Source organism: Schistocerca americana, chromosome 11 (assembly GCF_021461395.2).
Source record: "Schistocerca americana isolate TAMUIC-IGC-003095 chromosome 11, iqSchAmer2.1, whole genome shotgun sequence".
Lineage (NCBI taxonomy): Eukaryota > Metazoa > Arthropoda > Insecta > Orthoptera > Acrididae > Schistocerca > Schistocerca americana.
The window spans coordinates 178,499,550-178,523,849 of NC_060129.1; the positions used below are offsets into that span (position 1 = coordinate 178,499,550).

The following is a 24,300-nucleotide window of genomic DNA, read 5'->3' on the forward strand; positions in this document are numbered from 1 at the left end:
TATGGCACAGGTCATCGATCCATTGTAGAACTTGGAAACCCATTCAGGGAATATTCGTTCACGTTTTTGCTGAACGCAGTTGGTTTTTATCATCCTGTATTAAAATATTTCCTTTTATCAATAACGCAATTTATAAACAATGGTTTATGAGTAGAATAAAATTTCCAATGGTAAACTTAACTGCTTTTTCGATGTTATTTTACCAGCTAACTAAAAATAGGAAAGCCTTGAACCCCTTCCACTAAATTTAAATTAAGATTCTTTTACAGGGAGTGCAGTGGAGCTGACGCTGAAATCATTAAGTATTTGGTTATATCATCGCTAGTCTCACTGAACTCTTCTGAACTCTACGTGTCATGTGTGGTCTGGCGTCTCCTTACCAGCAACAGGTCCCAGGTTCAAACTAGTCCCCTAAAAAACACACTCAGAGCGTCGTTGCGCGAAAGTTTTAGGGGGACACGGCTTAGAACAAACAGACACCACGCAGAATGTTAGAACATTTTGCTATGTGCAGAATCCTGGAGATGAAAACTCTCAGGAATATACCTACAGAAACTTTTCCTCATCAAAATAACTGACAATGAAGACCTCCGACAACAGATCTTAAAACAGGGATAAGAAATTAAGTGCAGTACACGTGTCCAACGCAATTATGAGTGTAAATTACACAGGCATTAACTATACAACTAAGTAACCTCTGAAGTGTTAACCGAGGAATAACTGCAAGTTTAACATACCTCACAGTAACTATATTCACAAACATTTAAAGTTCAAATCGTACATCTAAGTAAAGACACGTCTTAAGAAAAGATGGTAACGGCGTATGATGCAAAATTTAACTCTGTACGAAGTACTTCTAAGAAGTCTGTGATAAGACGTGCTGTGACCTCACTGGAAAATAGTTGTTCCTCACGACATTTTAGTACTTGTCCATTTAAAATACAATTTGCTGACCTGAGAATCCTCATTCGCTCCCCGCGTCCTCTGAACGACTGGCTGCAGTACTTCAGACACACATAAAACAAAGGTTTGCACCAGCCCGGTTCCCAGAGCTCCTGAAGATAGGCGTTCGCTGTGGATATTGCATCACAGACACAGTCCCATTGACTGTTGACAGATGTCACTAAACCCGCCCAAAGATGTAAACAACCATACACGAGTAGCGCCTATTAGACGGAGGGGGTCCGACAGCCGATCAGCACCAGTCATTTCACCAGGAAGGAGGTACACGGCTCGGGTTGTCTGCAGTTCAACCAGGCCTAGACGGTCAGTAGCGCGGTTCGATCGCGTCCGCATTGTTACTTTGTGCCAGGAAGGGCTCTCAACAAGGGAAGTGTCCAGGTGTCTCGGAGTGAACCAAAGCGACGTCCTTGGGACATGGAGGAGATGCAGAGAGACAGGAACTGTCGATGACATGCCTCGCTCAGGCCGCCCGAGGGCTACTACTGCAGTGGGTGACCGTTACCTACGGATTATGGCTCGGAGGAACCCTGACAGCAACGCCACCATGTTGAATAATGCTTTTCGTGCAGCCACAGGACGTCGAGTTACGACTCAAACTGTGCGCAATAAGCTGCATGATGCGGAACTTCACTACCGACGTCCATGGCGAGGTCCATCTTTGCAACAACGACACCATACAGAGAGGTACAGATGGGCCCAACAACATGCTGAGTGGATCGCTCAGGATTGGGATCACGTTCTCTTCAGCGATGAGTGTCGCATATGCCTTCAACCAGACAATCGTCGGAGTCGTGTTTGGAGGCAACCCGGTCAGGCTGAACGCCTTAGACACACTGTCCAGCGAGTGCAGCAAGGTGGAGGTTCGCTGATATTTTGGGGTGGCATTATGTGGGGCCGACGTACGCCGCTGGTGGTCACGGAAGGCGCTATAACGGCTGTACGATACGTGAATGCCATCTTCCGACCGATAATGCAACCGTCGCGGCAGCATATTGGCGAAGCATTCGTCTTCATGGAAGACAATTCGCGCACCCACCGTGCACATTTTGCGAATGACTTTCTTCAGGATAACGACATCGTTCGACTACCCTATCGAACATGCCTGGGATAGACTGAAAAGGGCTGTTTATGGATGACGTGACCACCAGTGACTCTGAGGGATCTACGCCTAATCGCCGTTGAGGAGTGAGAAAATTTGGACCAACAGTGCCTTGATGAACTTGTGGATAGTATGCCACGACGAATACAGGCATGCATCAGTGCAAGAGGACGTGCTACTGGGTATTAGAGGTACCGGTGTGTACAGCAACCTGGACCACCACCTCTGAAGGTCTCGCTGTATCATGGTACAACATGTAATGTGTGGTTTTCATGAGCAATAAAAGGGCGAAAAAGATGTTTATGTTGCTCTCTATTCCAAAATTCTGTACAGGTTCCAGAACTCTCGGAACCGAGGTGATGCAAAACGTTTTTTGATGTGTGTAGTACGTAACAACAGTTTGTAAGGTGCCTCTTGAAGACATTTTTACCAGTTTTAATAAATTATTGTCTCTTATTGACGTATTCATGATAGTTAGGAACTGATGTAGTGTTTAGCCAGCCACGAGTCGGTGAGCATTTCCCACGCTGGCTGGCTGGCTGGCTGGCTGGCTAGGTGACGAAGTGACCATATGTCGCGCGCAGTGGGGTGGGGCTCGGCGCTGGACCGAAGCAACAAGTGTCAGCCTGGGAAATATGCGGGACGGGAAGTACCGCCATCTTGGAACCAAAGTCACCGATTTTGTTTATCTATATTTAATAACTAAAGCCATTTATGAGCCTCTGGATGTTTAAAACTGTTTATCCGAATTTGGCCTCGTCAAAATTCACACCCATTCATTAACAAAAGCGTATCTTACTAAGTACGAACTTGAGCGGAAATCCACGGATTGTGGCGAAACTACACGGACTGCGCGCCAATGTCGACAGTCAGCGTTAAGAGCTCTTCCTGTCTTGTTCGATGGTAGCCACGCTCTCTGTTACGAGTAGTTTGTGACATGAGTGTTTCATTATGGATCTAATAGGAATAAAAGTGATATTACGGCATTCTAAATGTTAATTTCGAGTAAATAGATACCCCAAAGTTGATCGACAGCAATTTCAGATAATTAGCTTCCACCGACAGACACATCCAATGCACCAATGAAGAATCTGCACGGGACGACATTTACGAGAGCTGCACCGTGCACAGGTAGGAGGAAATCCGACGACACGACACACCGAGGCTGATCGAGGAAGGTCCGACTTACACGCGCAAATTACGGGTGGAAATGCTGACCAGTCATACTGTACTTTACATATACCACCCTCTACGGACTCACGGCTAAGCTGAGTAATAACAGTATCAGTTTAGAAGCGAGGGGATCTTGCAAGTTACATTACACGCGTCGTACCTCGGCACGGGGAATGCCACTGCGGCGGCGAAACCAAGTGCCCCGGGCGTTGAGGCCAGGACCCTAGCGGAGATGGCAGCAGCTGGCTGGTCGGCAGCGAACGTGGGGCAGTGCCTCTGAGGGACAGGTGGGCGGCGCAGGTGGTCGGCAGGCCGCGCTGCGCGGAAGTCTCGGCAGCTGGGCGGGGTGGCGCGTGGGCGACGGCGGCGTCAGTGGGCGGCGCCTCTGGGCGCCAGGTGGGCGGTGAAGGTGGTTGGCAGGCCGCATGGCGCGGAAGTTTCGGCCGCTGGGCGGGGCGGCGCGTGGGCGACGGGCGGCGTCAGTGGGCGGCAGGTGGGCGGCGCAGGTGGGCGGCAGGCCGCGCTGCGCGGAAGTCTCGGCAGCTGGGCGGGGCGACGCGTGGGCGGCGGCGGCGGTGGCGGCGTCAGTGGGCGGCGCCTCTGGGCGGCAGGTGGGCGGCGCAGGTGGTCGGCAGGCCGCGCGGTGTGGAAGTCTCAGCCGCTGGGCGGGGCGGCGCGTGGGCGACGGGCGGCGTAGTGGGCGACGCAACAGGGCGGCAGGTGGGCGGCAGGTGGGCGGTGGCGGCAGGAGGCGCGCCCTGTGCACGCGCTGTGGACTAGCGGTTGGAAAAACCGACCGGTTAAAACCGAAACCGGTAATTTAGTTCCGAACAACCGGCATTTTTCGGTATTTGTGGGGCCTCGGTTGTAACAGATGTTTTTCACTTTTCACTAATAACCGAGTAAAGAAAGTCGAAATTTCTACTATCTATAGCAGCAGTGCTATAATTTTCCGCTCTTAAATAAACCTTCTTTTTTTAAAATAAGGAGTAACTTTAATTTGTAAAATTCACTTTGGTTTGAAATATTGCCTTATTATACAAAATGGGAAAAGCGTTCAGTGCTTTTTAATAACTATGGCAATGGAAACGAATAACAAACACATGGCATAAGAATTGGGACGGCACTGCTGAGACAATAATGTCCTTGTTGCTGTGTGTTCCACTAAATTACAGGCCCATATCGTTAACGTCGGTATGGGGGCGGCCACATCAAAGATGGCGGCACCCATGTCGCGGGCGATCAGTAGAGTGATGTATAGTAACCTCACAACATAGACTTAAATGAAAAGATAAACAGTTAAAAAGAACATTTAATGTACTTTGTAATGTTATAACACTGAACGCGAGAGCATGAAAACTTCAAGTCCGTTATCTACCACAGGTACTTACTGCCTGCAGTCGCGAGTTACGCAACATGACCTTGAACACCGGAAGTCTTTTTCCTGCATTATTGTGTTTTCAGCGCTTAATCTCCATAAGAATAACAAAGGCCGGAAGACATTTTATCCCGCCACGGTCTAGTAAATTATAAGCGACCGAGATGGTCTAAACATTATGAACTACCTCGAAGAAAACAGTCTTTTGACACACAGTCAAAGTGGGTTTAGAAAACGTCGTTCACGTGAAACACAACTAGCTCTTTATTCACATGAAGTGTCGAGTGCTATTGACAAGTGATTTCAGATGGAGTCCGTATTTCTGGATTTCCGGAGGGCTTTTAACATGTACCACACAAGCGGCTCGTAGTGAAGTTGCGTGCTTGTGGAATATCGTCTCAGTTATGTGACTGGATTTGTGACTTCCTGTCAGAGAGGTCGCAGTTCGTAGTAACTGATGGAAAGTCATAGAGTAAAACAGAAGTGATTTCTGGCGTTCCCCAAGGTAGTGTTATATGCCCTTTCTTGTTCTTTATCTATATAAACGATTTTGGAGACAATCTGAGCAGCCGTCTTCGGCTTTTTTTCAGATGACGCTTTCGTTTATCGACTAATAAAGTCATCAGAAGATCAAAAGTAACTGCAAAACGATTTAGAAAACATATCTGAATGGTGAGAAAAGTGGCAGTTGACCCTAAAAACGAAAAGTGTGAGGTCATCCACACGAGTGCTAAAAGGAACTCGTTAAATTTCGGTTACATGATAAATCCGTCTAATCTCACAGAAATGATAAAGGATTTCAGCTGTAAATCATTAAAAGAAAGGCGTTTTTCTTTGTGTCGGAGTCTTCTCACGAAATTCCAATCACCAGCTTTCTTCTCTGAATGCGAAAATATTTTGTTAACACCGACCTACATACTATGTCCTTCTTTATCCGAATTTTCCTATTCAATAAGCTTCTGAGACCTGTTGCCGAACGGTCCTCCCACAGATTTTTCGACGACTGTACCGAGAGGTTTTGGATTTCGGTATGGCCCTGTCGTTCGGTTAGCTGTGGTTTATTTACACCTATAATTTGTTATTTTAAACATATTGTGTGGTTTTAGATTTGGATTTGGTGATTGTGTTACTAAAGAATCACCACGGGATGCGTCCAGTTGGAAAGTGAGTTCGTGACAGACTATTTTCCTTTCTTAGAAATATGGTTAGGTTAGGTTGTTACTGTGACTGATTACAACGTCCAAAAAAGAAAAAAAGTTATCGTCAATATTCTCTCAAAACACCTGTTACTTTTATGCAATTAAGAGTTTAAAGATTATTAAATGTCAAGACATCAGTTGTGCTCATATATATTACGTAAGTGTTAGCTGAAAGTACTAGCGACTTCGTGTACAATTTTCCGCAAATGGTTTACTTATTAACTATCGAACCACTTGTAAAATTTTAAGTAACAATGCAAAGGAATTTTGTGAAGTCTGATAGAAGAAACCTTCCGAAATTTCATGCGTTTATCGCTTACGCCCGCATCATTCGGTAATGAAGCCAGCCTGTGTCTCTCTCAAATTGAATTAAGTAAAAGAAAGCACCAACAGCTTGTGAGTCGTAGTACGGAAGTTGCTAAGGCCACGAACTGCCGTGGGAAAGGGCGTAGGTTTGTATACTGCTGGAAGTGAAAGATTTTTTTTTTCCTCTTCGTGTTTGCAAGATATTCTGAGACTTCGCTAATCGTCAAAGTTAAGCATTTTTCTGAAATATTCGTCGTAATTTACACATACGCTGTCTCAGTAACGAGTATATCAGATTTCGTGACTTCCATATGTTTAAGAAATGAAAGACGAAATTACTGTGTGTGAAACAACTGAGAGTGACATTTATACTACTTATTGTCAGAAATAATTCAACATTTTTTTCGGAATTCGTAGCGATGTCCTAGAGTGAGGTCAGGCAGGGATCTAAGAGCACAACGTAAATTACTGCGAATGAAACTAGCAGCAAACGTCTTTATACTCTAGCTTGTCAAAGGTATTTATCTGCGATCGAATCCTTAACAACAGTAGACAGAGATGAAAAGTTCCCACCACAATATTTTCAGAATATACCACCATAACTGAAACATTTTGATTCATCAGATGCATGTTATAAACGACAAGAACTTCTATAGCTGCACACGCCACACGCTCTCGAAAAGTTGATTTTTTAAATTTTATTTCAATGAATCAAATCGTTGATGTATCATATAGGGAGGTAGGCTACTTCATCACTTGGATCTCTAGGAGCGAGCTACAACCACATTCTATGCATCTTCTTATTCTTTGACACTCTCTTAAACAATTTTTCGGGTTCGTGGAGATGTTCCACCTGTGTAAGTAATTGAAAACAGTTTATTGCCATACGCATTTCATTTCTTTTATTTATGAAGCATCAACACAAATAAACGAAGCGAAGCGTGTATGACAATAAACAAACTGCTTTCAATTAGTTGCATAGACAAATGTACCTCCATGGATTTTGAAGCAAGTAAGGAACGATGGGAAAAAATGACGAATTTTTTGGGTGTTTCTATAGATGTATTTGTATAATGTGATACTACACTCCATTCCTAACTCATATTCCGAAACGTAAAATGCAAAACAAGAAGCCGACGTGAATGAGAATAAAATGACATAATGTGATATTTACGACACTTTCGAGAACACAGTCAATATTCTATCGTTATCATGCATTCATGGAAGACCGTGGTCAGCGAAATTTGAACAGTGTCACGTACTCTAACCACACCTTTTGTTACTGTGAAGGATGGCATGCATGTGTTGTAGACTTGGGCACTGTTTCTATGTTTCGATACAGTGTATCGATACGTGGAACTGTTTCAGTGTTTTGGAACGGCTGTGGTTCACTGTTTCGAAACAGTGGTGTTTCATTCCGCCCCTGTCTCGGATACCCGGACCAGATTCGATCTCGAGCCAGACACAGAAAGTGTATCGTTGTTTCAAAATAAGGCTGTTTCAGTCCACCTGTGCTTGGAACGGACTAATTGTATCGAAACAGTGATGTTTCATTCCGCTCTGTGTCGGACGGGATTCGGGCTCGGCACAGGTACTGAAACACAACATACCACTTCGTGAAACACTTTCAAGAGTGTCGAAGTCTTTTTGACAAGAAATAGCATGAAGCTTAAGATATCCGAAAATAACGTTTCGTTTCTAGCTGACTGTCCTATTACGAAATGGCGTAACATCTGCTTTATAAACACTAACCAAACAATAAAACAACGCATACTATCACATTCAAAGTAATAAATATGTGAAAATCGTTCAGTTAAATTACTCTTTTTTATAACATATGCCTCTCTGTTCATGTACAGTTCACATATTAAGAAACGCAAGTAAGCCTACAACATTTTGAATAAAAAAAGGCGTAGAGTGACAGTTATCAGACATATACATAAGTTTGATGTAGGTATAATTGCAAGCAATCTGTTTGACACATCACTGATAGTGTAATGGTGAACAGGAAGGGCTGGGAAGCGTGGTGAATTTATAGTAACGGTTCGAAACACCTTGAAAGACAAAATTTTTTCTGTCATATTTTGTTATTTATTCGTATTATTTGACGTTATTTGTGAGTCTATAGTCACAGTGCGTATTATCCACAATGATTCCCTGTGTGTGCAGGAGAATTAGCAGGATGGGTATATTACCCACACTAACGGAATGTGGGAGTCCCAGTAGCATACTCGTTGTTTCTGCAGTTTGCTCCCACCTCCAGTTCCGTTCGTGGTGGTTCTTCTGTCTTCAGCTATGGCTGTCCTCAGCCCATTGAAAAGTATGAAAGTCACACGACACGAAAGCAGCGCATTTGCTGCAGGAAATACGAAACTGCCAAGACGCCCAAGTGATAGTTTCATACTTTCTGCGACATGATTAGCGCTCTCGCACCTCATTTGTGTTTATATGGACATACTTACACAGTAGACATTCAAGATGAGAAAGTGTGTAGGTTTATTAGATTAGAAAACACAAACTGTTTCGAAACAGCGTATCGAAACATTACATTGTACTGTTTCATTTGTTTCGAAACAGTTACGTGTTTCAGTTTGCCCATCTCTAATGTGTTGGCTGTTAGCCGCTTCGAGTTTTTGCCACTGTGGCGCTGCAGTGCGCATGCGCGGATCTGAGGCAGTCGCTTTTCATTGGTTGGCACTAGGTGAACTGACAAACGGCGTTTCGGTTCGATAGGACTGTTCGGCGTCGCTTTCAAAATGCTTACTGTATAACGTTGCGGCTCTGTTTCGAAAAGAAGACTGTTCGGTGAGCTCGCGTACCAAACCGCTGGGCAAATGGCGGACAGATACAATATAGGGACCCAGCAGGGCCCGCTAACCTCAGCGCTCGCTGTGTCAGGCAGCAGACCGAGGGATGCGCGGAGACACCGAGCCGCCGCCTGGGCAGTGAGGCTGGGATTGCAGCGGCGAATACTCGCTGGCCACACGACATCGATCATGGGCCGTGCTGTGGAGCAGACTCCGAGAACGAATCGACATCCTGTCACCAGTCTGCGTGAGCGGGGAAACGGAGAGTTCCTGGATTCTGCTTTTGATGACAATGCGAAAGTGCGTGCAGAGGGGGACACTGTTGCATTCCCCTTCTTCTGACAATGAACAGAAGGTCGAGGGTCAGGAAGTGTGAGTGGGCGTTTGGGGCTGACGTTGAATCACAGAACAGGAAATTAAGTCGAATAAAGAGAACAGAAACTGAAGAGCCAAAGAAACTGGTACACCTGCCTAATGTCATGTAGGGCCCTCACGAGCAAGCATATGTGCCATATCACGACGTGGCAGGCAACGACTAATGTCTGAAGCAGGGCTGGAGGCAACTGACACCATGAATCCTGCAGAGCTGTCTATATAACCGTAAGAGTACAAGGGAGTCGAGACTTCTTCTGGAGCTGCAGCACAGGGTAGCCGTGTGCTCTGAGGGGCCCTGCGACAGTTTGTGCGGCTCGCTCATGTTGGAGGTTCGAGTCCTCCCAGGGTCATGCGTGTGTGGTTCAATGGCTCTGAGCACTGTGGGACTTAACATCTGAGATCATCAGTCCCCTACAACTTAGAACTACTTAAACCTAACTAACCTAAGGACATCACACACACCCGTGCCCAAGGCAGGATTCGAACCTGCGACCGTAGAAGCAGCACGTGGCTGGCATAGGATGTGTGTGTTGTTGTTAGTTTAAGTAGCCTAGGGACCGATGACCTTTGCAGTTTGGTCCTATAGGAACTTACCACAAATGGCTCAAATGGCTCTGAGCACCATGGGAGTCAACATCTGAAGTCATAAGTCCCCTAGAACTTAGAACTACTTAAACCTAACTAACCTAAGGACATCACACACATCCATGCCCCAGGCAGGATTCGAACCTGCGACCGTAACGGTCGTGCGGTTCCAGACTGTAGCGCCTTTAACCGCTCGGCCACTCCGGCCGGCACGTACGTACAAGCATCAGTTTGTTTACATTGGAAAATGTTGAGGACAGACGACGATGCGCTTGCTGTTGCAGCCTTATTGCTTGTTTTACGGAAAAAACAAAAGAGGAAACGCCATATGTGGAGTAAAGACTGGCTTTAAAAACGAAAATCGCATTCTCATATAAATTTACGGAGTAAATTGAAGATATGTCCTCGTGATTGGCATAATTACCTCAGGATGAATGAGGAAACGTATCTGAATCTTTTGTCCCTCGTGACGTCTTATGGCTTAACAAGGTCTACTGCAGGAAACATTCCGCTTGATGCTAAACGTGTGAGAGAGGAATTTATGAACTACTTTCTGAATGAAGGACAAGTTCCTTGGCAACATAATTTTGTGCATTAGCAGTAAAGAAAAATCTAAAAGAAAACAATGTGTATTGTAGAATAGCATAAACAAGTAAAAGCATAGGCATATATCTTAGCCGCGCGGTATTAGCCGAGCGGTCTGAGGCGCTGCAGTCGTGGACTGTGCGGCTGGTCCCGGCGGAGGTTCGAGTCCTCCCTCGGGCATGGGTGTGTGTGTTTGTCCTTAGGATAATTTAGGTTAAGTAGTGAGTAAGCTTAGGGACTGATGACCTTAGCAGTTAAGTCCCATAAGAATAAAAAAAAAGTATCTTAATTGTCACAGTGGTATTGTAACTAAATTCCACTACCAACCTATCTCACTTACCTCTATTCCTTGTAAATTACTAGAAGAGCATCTTGGTGTCTCCTGTTCATTTAAAAAGCTGAAAAGATCAAAGTACCACAGAACAGACCTGTAAACTTGGTCTGCTGCAGCCCCTGATTTGTAGGTGCTGTCACGTTTCCTTTTTTTCTCGTCTGTAACTCGTTCGTAATGTGTTAATTTTCTTAATACCAGTATCTTTAGTTGCTGATGGCTCTATTTCTTTGTACTTTGTGAGAAGCACCTCATATGCCACGTCTCTTTTCATTTTATCGTGACATTCTTTACTTTCAATATTCCATAAACATGGGTGTCTTTCGTAGCACCTAATAAATTCCTCCAACACTTCCCGGTCCGACATCAGAACGAAGAAGGAAAAGACACAATATCTAAATAAACGACCCTCTCCACAGTCTGTGTCCGAATGACAGATGTATGCTTGTTCAAGCCTCCCTACTCTAGGCACGCACGAGCGAGCACGGCCACGCTTGGAGGCTTCCACAAGGACGCATAATCGAAATTCGGTCAAGCGTCAAGCTGCTTGTGCAAGCCTGATGCTTGAACTAATCTGCCCTGCACACGGTCAAGCAAGCTTGCACAATCACGCTTGCGCAAGCGTGATTGTCAAGCATGCAGTAGCTGATCGCAGTGCCGTATTCTGCCTGTTTACGTATCTCTGTATTTGAATACGCTTTCCTATACCAGTTTCTTTGGCGCTTCAGTGTATTTCAGTGTATTGGATACAGGAGCCGCGCCTTGGGAGGAAGTTACTCGGTGTAGAAGGTCTAGAAGGTCGAACAACTAGTGAACGTGGTCAACGGGAGGCGAGGCGGTTCACACTCAGTTCTATTGGCGACAGGTTGCCAAGGAAGACGTCTGCCCTACTCGAGATCTCCTTCAAAAGAGAGAGAAGCATCTGTGTTCTGCTCTGCTGAATCCTCCACAGTCCACACACGTGAATTGCCTCCCGCACAGGCTATTGGCTTCAACTGATGGCTCCAATTCGCTATCAATTTGAACAGAAGCTTGATGCATCTCTTGTCAGCAGCTGTAACCGGTCAGAATTGCCTAGCTTCTGAAAGACAGGCAACTTATTTCGCATAGGAACAGTCAATGTTGCTCTGGGACAAACGTATATTGATTTAACTGGGGATTTTGAAATAAATTTGTTTGCCTAAAGTATTCCTTTACTGGTCGTCACCCCGTGCACAAGAATTACTTGTCATTCTGTAAATGAGGGCAAGTGCAATGACCGTTGTAACCGCACAATCATCGTCTAACTGCTCATGTCGCTGCTCCACTTACTCCGAAAGCAAGTCACTCATAAATCTTCACTTCCGTTTTACTTTAAGCATTTTTATGAGCCCCATTTTCTTATGCTGCTTATCCGTTTTACTTTAAGCATTTTTATGAGCCCCATTTTCTTATGCTGCTTATTATTTTTCTGCATATTGTTGACTGTACCTCGTCTGTGATAGAAACAACATCATGACAGTCACTCTCCCCTGAGACTAGCCGAAACTAATAACTAGTTTCTTAATTCTGGATATGCTTCTGCAATGTCTACCACTATTCAAATCTTCTTCTTCTTTCGCTTACACCTTAGTCCCACAGCGATCGCAGGGTCAGCATGGTTACAACGGATTTGCGAAGGTTAATTTTAGGGGTGGCCGGCTGCCCTTCCTGTCACCACCCCATACCCTCCTTGGACGGAATCAGTGAAAGAGTGCAAACGTGTTGCAAATGTTTGCAGCTCGTGGAACTGAGGCGGATCGTGGGGACCAGCCCATTGTTCCCCTAGGAGGATGTGGAAAACCGCCTAAAAACCATATCCAGGCTGGCCGGCACACCGCCCCCCGTCATTAATCTGCTGGGCGGAGTCGATTCGGGGCCTGCGGGCCTACCCGAGTCCAGGGAACAGCGCGTTACCGCTCTCAGCTTCCCCAGTGGGTGTCTACCACTATTCAGATGTACTGGAATAATTAAAACGATTTGCTCCGACATAACGTGGCAGTAGCGGTTAGTATTACAAATGGTGTAACGTCAGAGTGGAAACAATTCTGATGATACGCCTGAGCTATGAGTAAACATACATGTGGATCAATGTATGCACAATTCCATTGTTAGACCATTCTAAGATGCTGGCGCGTGATAATGAAGATTGCGCTACTCTCATTTCAGATGGCTACGTGCTAACAAATGCTCTTAAGAGTCATTGGTCCTTAGCCATGGTAATCTAGGAAGAATAGGGACGACTTCTCAATGACATGGTTTCTTTCACAACTCATAAGGCACAACATACAGTGAACCCGCATTGCCAGTGAAATCCTATAGTCTCATGTCATTGCAGTTACAAATGGTTCAAATGGCTCTGAGCACTATGGGATTTGACTTCTGAGGTCATTAGTCCCCTAGAACTTGGAACTACATAAACCTAACTAACCTAAGGACATCACACACGTCCATGCCCGAGGCAGGATTCGAACCTGCGACCGTAGCGATCGCGCGGTTTCAGACTGTAGGACCTAGAACCGCTCCCGCTGGCCATTGCAGTTACATTTTCAACCTTTCCCTGTCTTTTCTTCCCTGTCATTGAATCTACATCTACATCTACATCTACATTTATACTCCGCAAGCCACCCAACGGTGTGTGGCGGAGGACATTTTACGTGCCACTGTCATTACCTCCCTTTCCTGTTCCAGTCGCGTATGTTTCGCGGGAAGAACGACTGTCTGAAAGCCTCCGCGCGCGCTCTAATCTCTCTAATTTTACATTCGTGATCTCCTCGGGAGGTATAAGTAGGGGGAAGCAATATATTCGATACCTCATCCAGAAACGCACCCTCTCGAAACCTGGCGAGCAAGCTACACCGCGATGCAGAGCGCCTCTCTTGCAGAGTCTGCCACTCGAGTTTGTTAAACATCTCCGTAACGCTATCACGGTTACCAAATAACCCTGTGGCGAAACGCGCCGCTCTTCTTTGGATCTTCTCTATCTCCTCCGTCAAACCGATCTGGTACGGATCCCACACTGATGAGCAATACTCAAGTATAGGTCGAACGAGAGTTTTGTAAGCCACCTCCTTTGTTGATGGACTACATTTTCTAAGCACTCTCCCAATGAATCTCAACCTGGTACCCGCCTTACCAACAATAAATTTTATATGATCATTCCACTTCAAATCTTTCCGCGCGCATACTCCCAGATATTTTACAGAAGTAACTGCTACCAGTGTTTGTTCCGCTATCATATAATCATACAATAAAGGACCCTTCTTTCTATGTATTCGCAATACATTACATTTGTCTATGTTAAGGGACAGTTGCCACTCCCTGCACCAAGTGCCTATCCGCTGCAGATCTTCCTGCATTTCGCTACAATTTTCTAATGCTGCAACTTCTCTGTATACTACAGCATCATCCGCGAAAAGCCGCATGGAACTTCGGACACTATCTTCTAGGTCATTTATATATATATTGTGAAAAGCAATGGTCCCATAACACTCCCCTGTGGCACGCCAGAGGTTACTTTAACGTCTGTAGACGTCTCTCCATTGAGAACAACATGCTGTGTTCTGCTTGCTAAAAACTCTTCAATCCAGCCACACAGCTGGTCTGATATTCCGTAGGCTCTTACTTTGTTTATCAGGCGACAGTGCGGAACTGTATCGAACGCCTTCCGGAAGTCAAGAAAAATAGCATCTACCTGGGAGCCTGTATCTAATATTTTCTGAGTCTCATGAACAAATAAAGCGAGTTGGGTCTCACACGATCGCTGTTTCCGGAATCCATGTTGATTCCTACATAGTAGATTCTGGGTTTCCAAAAACGACATGATACTCGAGCAAAAAACATGTTCTAAAATTCTACAACAGATCGACGTCAGAGATATAGGTCTATAGTTTTGCGCATCTGCTCGACGACCCTTCTTGAAAACTGGAACTACCTGTGCTCTTTTCCAATCATTTGGAACCTTCCGTCCCTCTAGAGACTTGCGGTACACGGCTGTTAGAAGGGGGGCAAGTTCTTTCGCGTACTCTGTGTAGAATCGAATTGGTATCCCGTCAGGTCCAGTGGACTTTCCTCTATTGAGTGATTCCAGTTGCTTTTCTATTCCTTGGACACTTACTTCGATGTCAGCCATTTTTTCGTTTGTGCGAGGATTTAGAGAAGGAATTGCAGTGCGGTCTTCCTCTGTGAAACAGCTTTGGAAAAAGGTGTTTAGTATTTCAGCTTTACGCGTGTCATCCTCTGTTTCAATGCCATCATCATCCCGTAGTGTCTGGATCTGTTCTTATTCTTCTGTTAAGGGCGAATTAGTCTGAGCTCATCTGGACTACGCCGCTGTGACAGCACCACTTCTGGCTCACTATTCCATCCTACACTACTGACATATCGCTTCTGCCTTGTTGCTGTGTCCGTTTTGCATATTCTCCAAAGACTTACTGATGGGTACGAGCCATCCATCAGGTGGTTAGTTAAGCAAGGAGTCAGCGCTATTTGCTGGAGGAATCATTGGGTGTATCGATGGGCAATCAGTAAGTGTCTGAGCAACAATGGGAATAGCATTACCCCTTCATCTTTCAGCACACGAAATCTCCCCATGACTTATTCATGTCATCATACCTAGAATAACTTGAAAATGGGAATATCGTCACTTCATTCATGCGTTTCACTAATTAAATGGACACCCTGTTACTTGTGGATTCATCATTCTGTAAGCAAACTGTCTGGAATCTCGACCGTTCTCTTAAAGTATTCACGTGTTGTTACGCTACAGCTGCAATACTTACATACGTGATTACAGTAAATTTCGAGCTGTTTCCAGTGCACAACCTAATTTACAACATCATTTTAGCTCTATATTTTTCACTGTATTTCTTAACATACGCCTACGTTTAACGTGAGGACGTAATATCATTAAACAATGGCATTAAAAAATGAAAGAAACAAATGGAACTCGCTAGAGTTATTTTCAACACGTGCCCCACTTAAATAGTGCAGTTATAAGGATGTTGACTGGCCCTCCAGTTCCTCCCAGGCCAGGCACCTAGCACAGCGTGACTAGCGCTCACAGAGACCCTGATCTGGTCATTGTACTTACAACTGATTCAGTTTCGTTCTGTGGTGTATTCTACCATCTTCCATCTTACTGTCATATAGAAACACACATTTCTCGTGTACACTGCCTCAATTAGGTTGTATTGAATCCACTCACACACAAACACTTATGGCCGGTCGATGTGGGCGAGCGGTTCTAGGCCCTTCAGTCCGGAACCGCGCTGCTGCTATGGTCGCTGGTTCGAATCCCGCCTCGGGCATGGACGTGTGTGATGTCCTTAGGTTTAAATAGTTCTAGGGGACTGATCACCTCAGATGTTAATCCCCATAGTGCCATTTGAACCAAACACTTATGTGATCACAGCGTCCGCTCTTGGACACTTTATGAAGTGTTCCCTCAGTGGGTGACTCACTCCCTAATGTCCGCAGCTCGTGGCCTAGTGGCTGGCGTTGCTGCCTCTGGATGACGACGTCCCAGATTCGATTCCCGGCCGGGTTGGGAATTTTCTCTGCTTGCGGAGGGTTGGGTTGTTGTGGGAGAGGAGACCAGACAGCGAGGTCATCGGTCTCATCGGATTAGGGAAGGACGGGGGAGGAAGTCGGCCGTGCCATTTCAAAGGAACCATCCCGACACTTGCCTGGAGCGATTTAGGGAAATCACGGAAAACCTAAACAGGATGGCCGGACGCGGGATTGAACCGTCGTCCTCCCGAATGCGAGTCCAGTGTGCTAGCCATCCGGGGACTGGGTGTTTGCGTTGCCCTCATCATTTCACTATTGTCATTCGTGGCGGCGGTTGGACTGGACTGTGTACAAGAATTGGGCTGTGGAAAAAGTGGGACTATGTACGAGCGCTGCTGACCCCGCAGTTGAGCGCTCCATAAACCAAACATCACCATCAAACTCTCCAATTCCTGTTTTCAGTTTCTGTGCCCAGTCTTTTGACTGATGAGTAAGCCCAGGGTTACAGTCATCAATTTTAATATCGACTTAAGAATCCACCTCTCCACCAGCCAGTTATTTTCACTCATAATGTTTTACCTACCATTAGTATTGTCTTGAACGAGTAATAGTGTTCCACCTTCTACTGTGAACACGGATTTGCTTGTGCATATACGTCTCTTTAGTGCAATTTTATAGTAATACTGCAATATCCATTTGACGCTTATGAGCACTTGTCGTATATTACTCATCACCTGTCATTTGTTGTTCTAGACTCTGCAAAAGAGCGCCTCAGACATTATATTACATCAATGTGACACTCAGGAGTACAGAACCAAATTTATTAAAAAGTTGCCAGCTGATGTGCATGGCACCACGCCAGTTTGAGCCTCCCTTACACCTTCAAGAAAAATACGAAGTCTTCTTCCGATTTGGCCGCCACCAACGTTATCAGTTGTGCTCTAATTAAACACTCACCAACACATAACCTTCTGCACTTGTTCCGGCACTGATGTGTTTAACCTGCCAGTTAGATACTGGTGGCCGTCACTACTGTGTGAGCCTATGGCTCCTCTTTTGATGTACTTGTCCTGAATCTAACACCTCCACATACATACTAGGCTACATCAAGGACACTTGAAGAATGTGGTTAGATTCTCATTAAACTTTCCGAAAAGTGGGGATAGAAACTGTCACTGGATTTCCCCATAAAGGATAGAAGTAGCACAACTACGGTAAATCGTTTACAATAGCCGACTGTGGAGTCACGTCTGCTCTATACACTATGTCATCAAAAGTATCCGGACACGTTGTTGAAAATGACTTACAACTTCGTGGCGCCCTCCATCGGCAATGCTGGAATTCAATATGGTGTTGACCCACCCTTAGCATTGATGACAGCTTCCACTCTCGCAGGCAAACGTTCAATCAGGTGCTGGAAGGTTTCTTGGGGAATGGCTGCCCATTCTTCACGGAGTGCTGCACTGAGGAGAGGTATCGATGTCGGTGGGTGAGGCCCGCCACGAACTCGGCGTTTCGAAACATCCCAAACGTGTTCCACAGGATTCAGGTCAGGACTCTGTGCAGCCCAGTCCATTACAGGGTCGTTACTGTCGTGTAACCACTCCGCCACAGGCCGTGCATTACGAACAGGTGCTCGATCATGTTGAAAGATGCAATCGCCAACACTGCTCTTCAACAGTGGGAAGCAAGAAGGTGCTTAAAACATCAATTTAGGCCTGTGCTGTGATAGTGACAAGCAAAACAACAAGGGGTGCAAGCCCTCTCCATGAAAAACACGACCACACCATAACAGCACCGCCTCCGAATTTTACTGTTGCCACTACACACGCTGGCAGATGATGTTCACTGGTCATTCGCCATACCCACACCCTGTAATCGGATCGCCATATTGTGTACCGTGATTCGTCACTCCACACAACGCTTTTCCTCTGTTTTACTGGGGTGATGTGTGGCTTATGAGCAGCCGCTCATCACGAAATCCAAGTTTTCTCACCTCCTGCCTACCTGTCACAGTACTTTCAGTAGATCCTGATGCAGTTTGGAATTCCTGTGTTATGGTCTGCATAGATGTTTGCCCATTACACATTATGACCCTCTTCAACCGTCGGCGGTCTGTGTCAGTCAAGAGACGAGGTCGGCCTGTACGCTTTTGTGCTGTACATGTCCCTTCACATTTCCACTTCACTATAACATCGGAAACAGTCGACCTACGGATGTTTAGGAGTGTGGAAATCTAGCGTACAGACGTATGACACAAATGACAGCCAATCACCTGACAACATTCCAAGTCCGTGAGTTCCGAGGAGCGCCCCATTCTGCTCTCTCACGATGTATGTAATGACTACTGAGGTCGCTGATATGGAGTACCTGGCAGTAGGTAGCAGGACAGTGGAGCTAAAATGAAAAACGTGTGTTTCTGGGGGTGTCCGGATACTTTTGATCACATAGTGCCACTAGTCGTTCTATTCGTTCTAAAAGAACACCAAATGGCTATCACTACAGCCCTCACCAGTTTCACCATTACCTGTGAATTTAGTACTCACAAAATTTCAACTCTACGCATTATAAACTCTCAGTAAGAATAATTAACATGTAAGCTTGAGCAAAAGTTCAAAACAGCTAGCATGTGCCAACAGATTGTAAATACTGCTGATAAGTCATCTTAGTGGCGAAGAAATTGAATCCTGGTAATCCGTTACACTTAGCTCCACATAATTGCTGACTCTTGCGACTTTTCAATGACCAGACCGTGTGTCCTGCCTTCTTTGTCTTCTTATGCTGACTTACTTCTCCTTCACTGTATTACAGCCATCCTTAATCCTGTCACAGTCAGACGATTATTTGAGTGCAAAGTCACATCAGTGCACTGTCTTGTAACACTGCTTTATTAATTCGTCACAACATCCTACAGGTAGCTACAAAAATTTTACCTACTGCCATACCAAATACTATTTTGCCAGTTTTAAAAGTAAATCAACTGCAGTATTTTCCTGCCACACTGTAACACTATGTATTGACGTGTTTTTAGATGATCGAACTTTTTGAGCTACAATGCCGACGCACAACAAACTGGTAATAGCTGTACTCGTTGGGTTCTTGTGTCTTCGTCTATTGTAGCCAGTTAATGAAGGTGAGGCCCTGTATCTTGTTTGCTCCATTAATCAGCGTTGCAGATACTCTGTCATTTTCAAATCATGTTCCTTCTTCCACCATAAGCACTCCGTCTTCAGGCCGCAAGTGACCCTTCTGGACCATCCGACCTCAGCTGAGGATGCGGATAGGAGTGGCGTGTGGTCAGCACACCGCTCTCCCAGTCGTTATGATGGTTTTCTTGGACCTGAGCCGCTCCTATTCGGTCGAGTAGCTCCTCACTTGGCATCACGAGGCTGAGTGCACCCCGGAAAATGGCAACAGCGCGTGGCGGTCCGGATGGTCACCCATCCAAGTGCCGGCTACGCCCGACAGCACTTAATTTCGGTGATCTGACGGGAACCGGTGTATCCACTGCGGCAAGGCCGTTGCCGTCTTCCAGCACAATGTTGAAACGAAAGACAATATGTTGTTTACTCCACACCACATCGTGATAATCACTGATACGAATGTAACCTTTCTAAAAGAATTAGCGTTTCAGGAAGTTACAAATCGCCTGTTAGCGTGTGAACCCATGTTACGGAGAGTTAAAACAAGTACCTACTAAAGCTCAGGAGCAGTTACCAAGTGTTTTCGATGCAGTTCCACTCTGCCGCGATGTACAAACTCGGTTTAACACAGGTGCAGCTGTGTTGAAACAATATTTGGTACCCCTGATCAGGCTGACACTGGTTGCTAGGACAAAGCTCTCCACCAAGCTACATTCTTTATCACTAAGAATCATGAAATCCTAGTATGCCGGCATGACCGCCTCACTTACATTGAAGACAAAGATTTGGCTACCAGCTGACAAGTACGTAGTATACCCACTAGTACTGCAATATAATGAACTTAAAAATCCGATCCAGCTTGTCTTAATAACCGTACACATGGAATTGCCAAAACTGACTGTTACTTTGGAAGGAATTAAAGCCTTAAAGATCTTCTCGTATGATACCCACGTAACACAGTTGCATGTTAACACTTGCATGCGATCATTCAGCTAGGAGAGCAACAGAAGCTCAGCCCTAATTTTGATGGCAGCTGAAGCCTTTTTAACTACACTCATGCTCATAAATTATGGATAATTGCAGAATGTGGTGCCACACAACGTGGCACTACACAAATCTGGGGCTAATGGCATAGGAGCATAGGGGACACACAGCACACAGGTCTGTAGGTCCACGGTACTGGTGGTAGGTTGAGAAAACCGCCCAGAAACACGTGTGCTACAAAACTCCACTGTTTCCTGCGCATGTACCCCCACGTCAGTATGGGATATGACCGCCATGCACATGTACACAGGGTTCGCATACTCTGGATCAGTTGGTCGAGCAGCTGCTGGGGTACAGCCTCCCATTCTTCCACCAATGCCTGTCGGAGCTCCTGTAGTGTCGTAGGGTTTTGAAGACGTGCAGCGATACGTCGACCGAGAGCATCCCAGACGTGCTCGATGGGGTTTAGGTCTGGAGAACAGGCAGGCCACTCCATTCGCCTGATATCTTCTGTTTCGAGGTACTCCTCCATGATGACAGCTCGGTGGGGCCGTGCGTTATCATCCATCAGGAGGAAGGTGGGACCCACTGCACCCCTGAAAAGGGGGACGTACTGGTGCAAAATGACGTCCCGATACACCTGACCTGTTACAGTTCCTCTGTCAGAGACATGCAGGGGTGTACGTGCACCAATCATAATCCCACCCCACACCATCAAACCACGACCTTCATACAGGTCCCTCTCAAGGACATTGAGAGGTTGCTATTTGGTTCCTGGTTCACACCTGATGAAAACCCGGCGAGAATCACTGTTCAGAATATACCTGGATGTTACCTGGGACCACTATTCCAATGACCGTGTACTGTGTTCTTGACACCAGGCTTTACGGGCTCTCCTGTGACCAGGGATCAGTGGAATGCAGGTCTCCGCGCAAAAAAAAACGTGTCTCTTCAGTCGTCTGGAGACAACTGTTCCAGTGGCTGCGGTAAGGTCCCGAGCGAGGCTACCTGCAGTACTCCGTGGCCGTCTGCGGGCACTGATGCTGAGATATCGGTCTCTTGTGGTGTTGTACACTGTGGACGTCCCGTACTGTAGCGCCTGGACACGTTTCCTGTCTGCTGGAATCGTTGCCGTAATCTTGAGATCACAGTTTGTGGCATAGGGAGGGCCATTGTTACGACGTGCTGTGTTTGACCAGCCTCCAGTCGCCCTAGTATTCTACCCCTCATAGCGTCATCAGTATGTGTTCTTTGAGCCATTTTCAACACACAGTCACCATTAGCACGTCTGAAAACGTCTGCACACTTACTCGCTGCAGCGTACTCCGACATGCACCAACACACCTCTGCGTATGTGGACTGCTGCCAGCGCCACCGTGCGACGCCCGCAGATCAAATGCACCGCACGGTCAGACCCCGAGGTGATTTAAACCCGCAAACCGCTCACCAGAGCGCTGATTCACTATGTATCAGCATTATCCTTAATTTATGAGCATGAGTGTAGTAATACATTTCATTGATCAGAACCTGTGCAAATGATCTACCATATATCGGAATCAATTTTGTCATATTATCACACTGACACGACCTGTAAATGTGCTGAATGTGCAGATATCGCTGCCCGTTACTGGCACCAGTTGCGAGTCTTCTTTTTCCCAGTCGGCTGTTCCTACTGTAGTTGGTGCCACAGCCAACTGTACTAGCTGCTTCGGCAAACAAAGCACGTCCTGACAACTAGCAAGGATCGGCAAACACAGTCTGTCTAGTTTCAACTGTGCGTTCACATAAATTATTACAGACGCCCTACTTCATCACTCCGCACTAGTGGCACGAATCGTGAAATTCGATTGTTTTTAGAGGAAACTAAAAGCACCCCCTTGCTCTCGCACTGTCCTCACGATGTACAAATCCTCGTTTACGTCCACTGGGCACTGCTCACTGTATTTAGTACGACAGCTAACTGTAGTAGCAGTTGTCTGCTACTAACAAGTATTTATGCTTCAAACTTACCAGGTTTCTGTGACAGTGAACTTTTATTCGACAGTAGTTACTGTGATGTTATCACGCCCACCCTCAGACGAGTCGTACTCGCAGCGTAGAGGGCCCAGTGTCGTATTTCTTCCACTAACTCTAGTTGTCCTCAGACTAGTTATGTGAATCATATGTGACCAAGGATATTGTGAACTATTCAAATCGTCAAAACCATCTGTACCCGAGTGACAGCAGTTGGGTGATTACTTAAAGGCATTTTGGGACGTGCTGTAATTCATTCATGGCCCTCCGTTACGACTAAGCATTACGGGATGAGATGTTAATAAGTATTGGTTTGTTTTCACAGTGTAATCTTGTCCGTTGTTTGTTACGTAATGCCAACGGCCTGTTCCTTATTTATATAAATGATATGCCCTCTAGTATTACGGGAAACTGTAAAATATTTGTTTGCTGATGAGACTGGCTTGGTAGTATAGGACGTTGTGTGCAACATTGGCTCGGTTTCAAATAGTGCAGTACATGACCTACGTTCACGCCTTGTAGAAAATAAACAAACGTTAAATCTCAGTAAGACTCAGTTTTTGCCCTGTTAACTCTTACAGTTTATATGATTACTACAAGTTAACCACCACACACTCTTTAATGATTGAAGATGAATTAACTCTTATTGTTTCTATACCTATTGCTAGATCAAAGCATAATTTTGAAATGTATAAGATTTATACTTACCCTGTGAAATGGAGGCAGGCAGGTATTCATGTAAAGTACACACTGAATAATTATGAACTGATAAGCAAGGATCGAAGATATTTTGTGTCCCTAAATGAAAATGATTTGCATATGTGTAAATGCAGTCATAAGTCAATTTTCCCTGATTCGGCAGTATTCTTAGACAGTAGAGTGTACAGCTGTGAGAAAGAACTGTTTATGAATCGTCCCCCAAGAGATAATTGCACCAAAATTTTAACGTATCTTTATCATCCATTTCTTAAACGATATTCTGAAGGTATAATTTTCTCATTTAACTCTACCCTTGGTGTCACATTTACATATAAAAATTATGACACACTAGAGCTATCCTTTACACTCAAATTGAATAACAGTGGTTTAATTTGAATGCCACACATTATGATTTATAATGTGAAATATTCGATATGCCTGGTGTATTACCAACTACATGTCATGCAACTGGACATTTGCCATTAACGAGAATGTTATCTGTTGATTCATACATATTAACATATGGAAAGCATTCCTCATCAAGTTTTTCTGAGGACAATAATTTAATTAAGGACATCCATGAAAATGTAACCTCTTCCAACTATGACTTAAACTTCATTGAAGCAGCTAATAGAATTAAGTCCTTCGATTCATCCAGTAATGTTACTGCATACTTCATTGTCAGTTCAAATAGCTCTGAGCACTATGGGACTCAACTTCTGAGGTCATTAGTCCCCTAGAGCTTAGAACTACTTAAACCTAACTAACCTAAGGACATCACACACATCCATGCCCGAGGCAGGATTCGAACCTGCGACCGTAGCGGTCCCGCGGTTCCAGACTGCAGCGCCTAGAACCGCGCGGCCACTTCGGCCGGCTCATTGTCAGTATTGCGTTTTTAGTACTTTAATTAATTTGTCTTTTGTCAACAGCATTTGTCATGTATGAAACTGTCATCTTAAAGGAACGGTTCTCTGTACTGAACGTCACTGTGTCTGCAAATCAAATACATGTTGCAATGCCTTCTGATGCCACAAATGGAGAAATACGAGGACAGTTCAATAAGTAATGCAACACATTTTTTTCTCGGCCAATTTTGGTTGAAAAAACCGGAAATTTCTTGTGGGATAT

General features: G+C 45.3%; 1 protein-coding gene and 1 pseudogene across 1 annotated transcript; both read right to left on the reverse strand.

Moving 5' to 3' along the window:
- Positions 1–2,536: 2,536 nt before the first annotated feature.
- On the reverse strand, positions 2,537–9,156 carry LOC124553496 (serine/arginine repetitive matrix protein 1-like). Its single transcript, XM_047127350.1, has 3 exons — positions 9,026–9,156; positions 3,559–4,011; positions 2,537–2,663 (listed from the first exon to the last, which is right to left on the reverse strand). The coding sequence occupies exons 1-3, from the start codon at positions 9,154–9,156 to the stop codon at positions 2,537–2,539; spliced, it is 711 nt and encodes a 236-aa protein (XP_046983306.1).
- Positions 9,157–19,738: 10,582 nt separating this feature from the next.
- Positions 19,739–19,856, reverse strand: LOC124554368 (annotated as a pseudogene).
- Between the last annotated feature and the right edge of the window lie 4,444 nt (positions 19,857–24,300).

Coding starts and splice junctions, on each gene's coding strand:
- LOC124553496 (XM_047127350.1), bottom strand. CDS start 9,156: ATGTCGATTCGTTCTCGGAGTCTGCTCCACAGCACGGCCCATGATCGA. Junction 4,012..9,025: donor GTGTCTCCGCGCATCCCTCG/GTCTGCTGCCTG, acceptor TCCAACCGCTAG/TCCACAGCGCGTGCACAGGG. Junction 2,664..3,558: donor GCCCAGCTGCCGAGACTTCC/GCGCAGCGCGGC, acceptor GCTTCGGTCCAG/CGCCGAGCCCCACCCCACTG.